Below are 10,458 nucleotides of genomic sequence, written 5' to 3'. Positions count from 1 at the left end.
GGGATATTCCTGCAGATGAGATTACAAGTTTTAGCTCAAGAGACATATTTTTGACTGCTTCAGTGTTCCTGCTGTACCCACATTACCCCCACTCTCTGTCCCTCCTTCCTATTCTGATACCTGACAAAACCTCTGGTTTTCACCCCTCATACAGGGCTCTCCCCGGATCAGAGGAGCTCAACATTGAGGTAATAGGAGCACTGGACATTTTTGGTGCTTGCCTTTGCCCTCACCCCCCAGCAGAGAATCATGTCTCTCTCCCTACTGCTTTCTTGTACTCTAGGACTTGTCTTGACCCTCTAGCACTGACTTTACTGCTTGCAGCTGTAGACCACCTCTTCCTGCATGCACTGTTGGCACTCAACATAGCAACACCACTGCACCTGACAGTGGCAAGAGAAGGTAACCAGCCGGCTCTGGGTGTTATAGCCTCGTCCACAGCACATGCTGTCACAGTTGCCTTCCCGAGAGCAGGTCCTCCCAGCAGTTCCCAGGGAATATTTGCTGGGACGACAGAAACTGGGGGAGTCTTCCACATACACCAGGTCAGTAGATCGGGGCGAAGCGGGGTGCTTGGGGGAATGGCTGTGTCTCTGTGGGCCAGCCAGCTCCGAGTGTCCCACAGCATCATTGGTGGTGCTGAAGACCTTGACAGCATCATCATAGCGCAGCTTCAGCAGTCGTCCAATCTCATGGAAAGGTGAAAGCTGTTTCCAGCATGTCCGGACAGCACATGAGCCGGAGACGCCATGGCACTTGCATGTGGTTTTGAGACCATTTTTCACAGCCTGATGAGGAAGAGAAGTGGTAGTCATTATGTGGTGGTCTGCCAGGACCATGAGCCTAATTCTGGGTAGAGGCAATACCTCAGATTGCAGACAGCCTGGAATTACTTCAGTTTTATTGGTATTATTCCTATTTTACAGAGGAAAAAGTGAAAAAAAGAAAAACAACAGAAGAATGGCTACAGAGTTGACTGGTGAGACAGAGAGTAGAAAGCCTGAATAAGGACAAATGGCTGAATACTGAAGCCAGCCAAATTCTTACTAAGCCTGTTTGGAATAGCAGGAGTAGTCAGCCATGAAACGGAGTATCTCCAGCATGGTGGAGATACTCACCTTTGGTATATTCAAATCAAGATAGTGCTCTAATCAAACAAGTAATTGGACTCAGTAAATGGAAAACAATGATAAGTCAGTAGCCTGTAACATACAGGCCAAAATGCTTGATCTAATGGTCTCCCTGACCCAAACTTGTGACATGACTAGTTCCATAGCAAATTGCCAGCAGACTCGTAATTGATCTCAAGAGTGTCAACCCTTAATCTGCTTCACATGTCCCACCAGCTCTGAAGCTCTAGCTGTTCTCAAAACTCCCTGTGGCCATGGCGTAACTCACAGAGTAATTCAGCCAGTGAGTTTTACAGCTGTTACCATGCTGCATATTGCTGTCATTCAGCCCCTGATACCACTAGAGGATACAGGATGCTACTCTGCCACTCAACATGCAACTCCTCACACCAGAGTTCAGGAGTCTTTCCAGGGAGCTCTCAGTACCATAAGGTCCACAACACACCAGTAAACAGGTCTGGTTTGTGAGTAGGGGCAGTGAATACCCCTTTCACAAACAGCCTTGGCTGAAGATGGGTTAGAAGACTTGCACTGAGTCCTAACTTCTTTCTAGGCCTGCTGCTGCTGCAGCTCCTCACCTTGATGCCAACATTGGTGTTGTGGATGTCCACCTTGGCCCGCAGGTCTTTGCCAATCCTCTTCTGACCCAAGAATTTTTTCAGGAACTTGGTGCTGTATTTGAGGTTGTCTCCACAAACGCCCCATTGCCAGGCCTTGCGGTTCTCCAGGTCTGGGGAGTCATCGCAGGTGCAGCGCTCCATGCGCCCAGCACTACATGCTCTGGCCAGGGAGTGGGTAAGAGCTGCGGAGGACACTGCATAGAGGAAGGCAGTTTCCTTAAAGCCTGCACAGGAGAAGGATTAGGAGAGGGTAGGAGCAGGAAAGGCAAAATAAGGTGTTCATCTACCTCACTGGCTCTCCTGACTGTCCATGAACTAAAACCAAGCACAATACTTAGAAATCAAATAGACAAAACTCTTCCATTACCTGTACACCATTGCTAGCAGAGAATCTCAATATCATGTTTGAAGTAACTGGTGTAGTAACACCCCAGTCTCACCTGGTGGCTGTGACTGACCCAATTTGGAGACAGGAGACCACTCATGAATCAAGGGATGGGTGGCAACAGCCAAACAGTCCTGGGAAAATATTCAACTGCAAAAAGCTACAGTCATGAAACTCCATTTGTCCTCATCCTCACCACAGAGCTGACAGGTGTGAATAGAGACTGTCACTGAAATCATGTTGTGTCTTAAAATCAGGAGATATTTAGTAGAGACTGAAAAAAATATTTTAAAAATCTGACCCGTTATTTTGAAATGTTTTTATCTGGGACTGTGTTGGCACAGTATAGTAGTATTTCATATGGAAACATCACAAGTAGTTTGATTAGGAAAGGTTCTAAGTTGAAGGGCATCTTTGGCAAGAAGGACGAACTCTCCCACACGAGTGGCTTTTCTGACTTCCCTGTAAATTTTCTACTCCCAATGACTGTGGTGATGGTTTCTGAAGCTTTTCTCCTTTCTAAAGCAAGCTTCCCAGCTTGGCTACGTTTGCTGTGAGGTATGTGACCATGACACACCATGACATTTTAACCAGGAAAGAAAGTACAGTGCCTGAATAGAAATTCAGTCTGAAGACATGGAATCAGATAGGAAGGGGCATGTTGACATGGCACCCATGAGCTCCACAGAAGTTCCAGAAAACACTGATTGACACAAACCTGACCTAAACCCCAAAATATTTTGGTTTGATTATTTCTTTGGTCTCCTATTTAATCAGGGGAAAATCTTAACATTTCCTCCAGAGTTTATTTGCAGAAATTAAAACTATTAATAGGAAATTGCTTCACAAGTCCACAATTTAGGAACTAGAGCAAGGAAGAGAAAGACAGGTGACTGATCAATAGCTCAGAGTGCAGGAATGGATGAGATTGGCCAAAACAGAAACTTTTTGATTTATGAAAAATAGAACACTTTCACATTGCATGGAAGGAAACACATTGAAGCAAACAAATATTCCACATTGGAAAATGCCAATTTTCCTTCCACATCAGAAGGAAACAAATCTGTTTCCCCCCAAAATGAAAGAGAGAAGGAGAACCGTAGAGACCTGATCTAGTCTGGCAGTTAGCCCTGCTTTGAGCAGAGGTTGGAGGGGACCTCTAGAATTCATCCAGTCCAACCTCAAAACTTTCCATCATTTTGTTCCCTCAAAGAATTCCCATCCAGCTGTAATAACAGATCAGACCACTGACTGCTGAGATCCGAGTGAAGTCACCATAAATCTGACCAGAGAACAGGACAGAGTTCTGATAGCTATCAGTGAGAAGAATGAAAAATTGACTAACCATGAACATAATGGAGAGGCTGCATTAGAGACTTCAATATAGACTTCATAGGAGCTTGTTAGAATTCCAGAATTTTAGAGGAAAGATCTAGAAACAGGATGGATGTGGATGAGATAGTCAAGAAAATGTGGAGGAGGTCAAGGAGCTCAGTAAACAAACTGCTTCCTAGCTCACCATTTTAGTTCTGTATCACTGGGACAAGTAACTTGCAACTAAGCTCTCTAGTTGATGATGTTCTACAAAATCTCTCAGGGTACTGGAATAATAATGAAAAAATGTCACCAAATCCATCAAAAGTTTTGGAAAAGCTGATATGGGACACAGTCAATACAGATTATGGATAGCAACATGTTGCTCACACATTTTCAAACACTGGTTAACCCAAAAGAAGGATATAAGAGAGGATAAGATACATTAGAGATCCTAAATCTGAAAAATAATTCCGGTAGCTTACCAATTGCTTACCAGATTCCCAATATCCTATCTGACATACTGATACCAGAAGATAGGAGAGCATTTTAGAAACACTTTTCCATACCATATAAAGCTAGCAGTACCAGTCAGCTCCACATACCCTGCTAAATCTGACTTTGTGGAATACCACACTGCTTCTGCTATTTCTGACCAGTGATGGTTTGGTTTCTTCTGTGGCACTCCACCTAAGTGCTGGCCAGATTTCAACCCACTTGAAATCAGAGACCATTGCTTGTGGTCAGGCCACTGCAGACAGCAGTAACTGAAGATAACGAGCATACTTTCAAATCGTCTCCTTCTTCTCTCCCCCTCCCACCTCCTTTTATGGCAAAGGTTCAATGTCACCAGGCTGCCAAATGCTTGTCTGAAAAGTCTAAGATGGTGCCTTCTACTTTGTCCTAAGGGACTGATCACCATTCAATTGTTTAATTCACAAATCACGTGAGTAAAGGAAAAACTGAATGGTCCTTAAGTCCTTGTGGAATAACATTTTCAGTAGGACATAGCACAAATGAGCAGGGATCAGCTCCAACGAACATTATTTGAGAAGATCTAAATGGAGGTTTCTCCATGTGTCCTGGGTATCTATCCTCCCACTATGTCAATGGAGCTCTTGTCACCACAGCCAGTGGAGCCTGGACCCGATGCCCAGGCTGTCAGGGTCTGGTTTAGGGATGAGTCACCCTCCTGACCCTATTGACTGAGTTGCCAGTGACTATAATGAAATCTTAAACACTCGATGCAAGGGAGAACATCTAAATGCACATGTCTTTGCTTGTCAGTTTGGTTGCAAACATCGAGCACACAGTTGAATTTCAAGATGTTGAAGCAAGCCAGCTCCCCCTGGTAGGACCTTGCACATGTCCAAGTCTTCCCCTGAGCTCTCTGGAATTATTTCTTAGCTCAGCAGCCTATAAATACAGAAGGACATTTTCTGCAATGGCAAGACACTGTTCTGTGGTGTGGTGTGCTCTAGACCACAAAGAATACTATAATAGGAGGAGTTTAGCCATGTGGTGATTCTGCCAAAGGCAAGATGCTCAGGGTCAAAGATTTTTCAATGCTACAATAAAGATAGTGTGAGCATTTCAGAGCAAGTGGAAGAGACATCTCTTGGGGTGGGGAGAGGAAGGGGGGAGGGGATGACACAACAAAAAAACAACAAACAAACAAACAAAAAAAGAGCAGACCAGAAAGCTATAGAATTGTAGAAAGATTTAGGATGGAAGGACTTCTCAAGGTCTTTAGTGCAACCTCCTGCTGAAAGCAGGGCTAACTCCAATGCCAGATAAAGTTGCTCAGGGCTTTGTCCAACTGAGTTCTCAAAATCTCCAATGATGGAAATTCTACATCTCTAAGCCACCGCTCCTGTGCTGTACCATTCCTAGATTCCTCATGACATCAATGAAACCACTGCTTGAAGGTCAAAGAATCTGACCAACATGAAGCAAATAAATGCTGAGGGAAGAAATGATGGAGGGAAGGATTGTAGAGTGCTCATTTCTCAAGAAGGGTTTTTCTGAGTGGCTGGATCTGAGCTGTCATTGCTACAGGTATTTATTTTCCCCAAATCACCATGTTGTTTGAGATTAAATACTGCTTACCTGACCTCCAGCAGCAATTGACTGCCTTTATGGCACACCTTGGAAACCAAAAGATCATCATTGCTTTACCATCTTCATATAAAGACACCAACTGCCACCATGCTTGTAATGTCTGTCCAGAATAATTTTAAATCTACCTATTTTCATGGATTTTTAAAGAAGTGGAGAAGGAATGCAGAAGGATTTTGTATGGATCAGTGAAGAGTAGTAGCCATAATAACTGATTGCCATAGTCATAGAAGGATTGTAGGTTATGCAAAAGGAGTTTCCCAGTTGTATCCAGAGGAGTGTCAATGTAAAACAACAAATGGTGCAGACTGTGAAAATAAATCTGGTGTTTCAAAAAGCAGAAAGCCCTTGGCATTTTTTTTACTTACTAAAAGCATGCAAACACAGGAGAAAAGATGTTGGCATCTGTAGAAGAAGGAAAAGCATAGGTGATCCCAATCAGTCACAGAAAATTTTCAGTTGTCACTGCAAATTAAGTGTGGCTTCTCACCTATTACAAAAATGAATCATCTCACTGGGACATGATCTTTTTTCCCCTCTTGCACTCAGAAGACCATCAAAGACCATTAAAAAGTGTGTGTTTTTCTTTACAGTTTCTCTAGGACCATGGCGATATCAAATGATTTAATCATTTCTAAAACTCTTCATCACTACTTGGGTGAAAGGAGCATAGTCCATTGTCTGACCAAGAATTTCCAAGGCAGCCACAAAACAGCAGTAGGAATATGTGAGAAACAGATCAAAACTGGCAGCTGAAAGTGCTCATGTTCTTTGTGAAAGAAACTAACCTATTTGCAAGATAAAGGAAAATGAGAACTAATAATTGCTTCCAGCCAACTGTCCTTTCATATAGGAGAAGTATATAGCATACTTTTCTGTATTAAATCATCATTTGATCCTTAAGATTGTGTAATAAAAGTTTTCAAACACTTATCCTCATCTGCCAAAACAGGTTTTAAATTACAGGTGATATTTTATTTTGTCAGTCAGGAGTCCGTGGAAATGTTGAGGCATGCCACCACCAGATAATTAAATGTTTTCCAGCTATTTGAAGATGAGGATTATTCAATTGTCATTTTCAAGTTTTTTGAGGTTGATGAAGGTACAGATGTCAGAAAGTCACTCAAAATGATCACAAACAGCTTCTTCCACAGTGTGCTAAAAAATTCACAATAGAGCCTTGCAATGAAGTAAATCTGATCTTGTATATGCTGGTTTACTAAAATATTAACTTAATATTTACAGTAATAACATCTGACAATTTTAAATGGAAATATTAAAAAGTTTCAATCCCAATACTAAATAAAATTAACATTTTTAAGACATTAACTTACTAAACATTACCCAAGGACTGAAACTCAATAATACTGAAGACTGAAACTCAGTAAATGCTACTAAACGTTATTGAAGGGCTGAAACTCTCTAACAGGCTGGTCACGCACGTTTGGATGAGGACAGGTTCAGCAGAGTCTATGTGCATGCTCTGGGAACTTTTAGTAAGAAATAGTTTCAGGGTCTATCTGAATTCTATTTTTCTCAAACTCTTATAATTTGCTATAAATATGCTCCCTCCTACCTCAGATACAGAACTTACAGAACATTTTCTTCCTCTAAAGCCTTCTGTGGAACAGAAGCCAGTGGCTCTTCTGTCCACTCTGTCTGAACTTCTGCAGAAACTCCAAATACCTGTGAGAGAGTCTTGGGAGATATTTGTAAACATGCACTGAAATGCCTTAATGCTGATAAATAGCTTTTTCAAACAGTAAATTAGGATTAAATTTGGTATCTGAGAACAACAGAGATTTACATATGAAAATATCCAAAGAGCTAAAAAGAGTCTTTTCTTAAAATGTCCCTTGATATGAAGCACTAACCCTTATTTTTCACAGTATCATCCCTGGCTGCCAGCCAAGGAAGATGGTCAGCCTAGGAAACTCTGGTCTTGGACAAAAATCCAGAAGCCAAGGGTGTGATCTTCCTTCTACTTTTCAATCCATGACAAATCGCACAGGAAAGATGAGGATAAGGCATATTTTGTGGCAAAAGGGCCCGAATTGCACAGCTCCCATTCCTAGGCAAAACATGATCTCTGCACTCCCTGGTTACTGCCCCACTTTGCTTAATTTGAGATGCATATTCCAGGGGCTACAGCACCAAGTGAGATTTTATACTGCAAACAAAAGACTACCTTGTACCTCGCTTCAGCAGGCTGGTCCGTCCCTCCAGGCTGCAATTCCAGCGCTCACTGCGAAACTGGTACTGGCACTCCATGATCCCAAGCCGGATGGCATCCCGCAAGGTCTCTGCCAAGCCAGGCTCCCTCCGGCAAAGCCTCTTCTGCTTGCGGGACAGCTTCAGCAAGTCACACTGCTTCACGTGGACCTTCCCCTGGGCAGAGTTTGTGGAGGGTCCCAGGGATGGGAAGTGGCTCAGAGCTTCTTTCCCGGTCAAGCTGCAAGAAAGCAGAAAAAGCAGTGAGTTATGGAAGACAGCAGTCATGGAAGAGAAAAGGTTATCAGAGGGAAGGATATTGAGAAAGTTGCTGGTCAGGGTACTTTACCAGCTCAGAAGATTAATCAATACAGATTGATTAGATCTAGTATCCCATCTCCACCACACACCAAGGCAAAGTAGCAGACTGTGGGGAGAAAGAAGAAACGCATGTGTGTTGTCACCAGCAACCTCGGGTGGGAAGTTTTCTCGACTTCATGAAGAGGACATGTTTACACTCCTGCAGTTTTGTTTCCTTCACAATACATTCACTGTCACATACAGAGATTTGTTTTACTCAATGGTGCTGCAGATCACTGTGTGTTACAGCTCTGTGCTAACTCCATAAAGCATTAACAACGTCCTTTCAGGGTTTTGTGTGCACTGGTGCCATACCACTAGACATAGCTAGGAAAGACCAATAGGGACACATTATCAATGCCCACCTTTCTAGAGCAAGCACAACTTTTGCTGGAAAATGTTTTCTCGCTGAAAAAAATATAGGAAAGGTCAACTAAAAATGTATTGCCAAATGCAATGTGTCTATATATGATTCAGCTGAAAAATGTTGCAAATTTTTGAGACAAATGGTTTCACTTTTCATGGCAAGACAATATTTTTCTTGCAAAATTTATCTCCCTTAATATCTTTAGGATGCTTGAAAATACACAGAAATTATTTTACATTGATGCAAGATTTGAGGGCTGCAGACAAACCGGGAGGAGTCATACATTTGCACAATACTGATCAGGAGTGCCACTCCTGATTACCAAACAGGTAAGAATCACAGAGTGCATCAACCCCCCCACCCCGAAAAATACCAAAAACAGACAGATAAATGGAAACCCCCTAAATCTTTACATTTGGACACATCTCAGCCCCAACATTAACATCTGCAGATTATGCCTCCCCTCCCCCAAACCCCGTTGTTTTCTTTGCAAGTCCATAGGTAGTTCAACATGGACAAACAGATGAGCCAGTTGGTTCTTGTTCCTCTCCCCCAGTCAGGCAAACTAGGCTATGCTGCTCCACGAAGTACGTGTGGCAGTCAGACAAGCAAAGCTGGATAGGGAGGGATGCAATCAGGAGCAATCTCTTAAGCACGTCTACAAAGACTATCTGGCTGCTGGCACCCCCACCAGCAGTGCAGTGACTCTCCATCATCTTCCCTGCACAGCTCAATGCTTGAGCAAACCAAGCCAGATGGAGATGGACACCAGTTAGCAGGCTGGTACAAAGCCAAACAAGCAATTCCTCACAGTAGTGTAGAAAGTGAGATTCTTCACCTCTGCACCATTATTAGGTTCCTTGTAAAAGCATGGCTCTTTCGCAGCTCTGTTATCTGACCAGGTCTGACCGGTCGTTTCCAGGTGTTTCCTTCTGCACAGCAAATGCCAGGCTGTGGTGGCAGAGAGAGAAGAGGAAAGTCTGTGCCAGTGAACATGACAAGTGTCCACGCTCTCTACCATGCTCCAGTTCACAAGCAAAGAATTTTAACCGATGGAGGTGACCAAGATGAGACTTACCTGGCTCCACAAAAGACAGACATTTCTAACTGTTCAAGTAAGACCATATTCCTATAAGGGATATAATCTTCATTATGGAGGATGCAAGTCAAGCACTGCAGCTGCGATTTTAGTCCTCCACATACTTCATGGACATCTATTTCTGAGCTAGTTGTCTAGATCTCTCTGTAGTCAATCCAGTCTGTCCAGGCATGGGAGTTATAGCACATTTCAGCTGACCTAACCCCGCAGTACTTCTGCATTCATTCTCACAGTGGCCTACAACCTCCAGATGCACCCACATGTCTGTAAGTAGGAATAAGTGTGATTAACTAACACGTGGAAATCATCCAGAGACCTGCAAACTAACAAAGAACCGAGGAATCATTGGGAATCACACAGCAAGTGTTAAACTTTAAAAACCACGTGGGTGAGAAGAACCTCTTAATCCCATTGTCCCTGCTCAACTGGGGGACAGAAACAAGAGATGTTCCAGTGAGAGCCAAGAGATAAACAGGCAATACTGGAAACAGAGACAGATATTTGCGGCCAGGTTCAGCCCAAGAAACTGGAATTAACAGAGCTTGATGAGCTTCAGAGAGCAATTCAGACTGCACAGTGCAAAGCCCTATCTGGCACCAAACACTGCACAAAAAGGGCAGCAACAGCTGGTGCGCAAGAGACATGGCAGTCCTGAGCTGGAGGAACTGTGGTAAGGGACACAAGATTGACCCAAGTGAGTGAGACCAACCCATGGTGAGCACTCTTGACTGCTTTGCCTGACTCACTGTGGTGCTTAAAAACCAATATACATGTTCATTGGAGTTATATTTCCCTGGGTGCATAAGCACATGCTCTGCACAAGCTCTGAAGATCAAGAAGATCAAGATATGCCA

General features: G+C 43.2%; 1 protein-coding gene across 1 annotated transcript; it reads right to left on the bottom strand.

Annotated features, from left to right (window-relative positions):
* Nucleotides 1–311: 311 nt before the first annotated feature.
* On the bottom strand, nt 312–7,853 carry WNT9B (Wnt family member 9B). The gene is made up of 3 exons (XM_075523036.1): nt 7,763–7,853; nt 1,709–1,974; nt 312–788 (listed from the first exon to the last, which is right to left on the bottom strand). Exons 1-3 carry the CDS (start codon nt 7,836–7,838, stop codon nt 312–314), a joined length of 819 nt encoding a protein of 272 aa, XP_075379151.1. The 5' UTR covers nt 7,839–7,853.
* Between the last annotated feature and the right edge of the window lie 2,605 nt (nt 7,854–10,458).

Source organism: Mycteria americana, chromosome 22 (genome assembly GCF_035582795.1).
Source record: "Mycteria americana isolate JAX WOST 10 ecotype Jacksonville Zoo and Gardens chromosome 22, USCA_MyAme_1.0, whole genome shotgun sequence".
Taxonomy (NCBI): Eukaryota; Metazoa; Chordata; class Aves; order Ciconiiformes; family Ciconiidae; genus Mycteria; species Mycteria americana.
Note: the sequence above shows the minus strand (reverse complement) of the source record. Positions and strands in the feature narration are given on the sequence as shown.

Bases quoted from the DNA above. Each gene is read 5' to 3' on its own strand.
- WNT9B (XM_075523036.1), bottom strand. From the start codon at position 7,838: ATGGAGTGCCAGTACCAGTTTCGCAGTGAGCGCTGGAATTGCAGCCTG. The intron at 1,975-7,762 runs GTACAAGGTAGT...TCTCCTGTGCAG, and splicing joins GACCAGCCTGCTGAAGCGAG to GCTTTAAGGAAACTGCCTTC. The intron at 789-1,708 runs GTGAGGAGCTGC...CTTCCTCATCAG, and splicing joins ACACCAATGTTGGCATCAAG to GCTGTGAAAAATGGTCTCAA.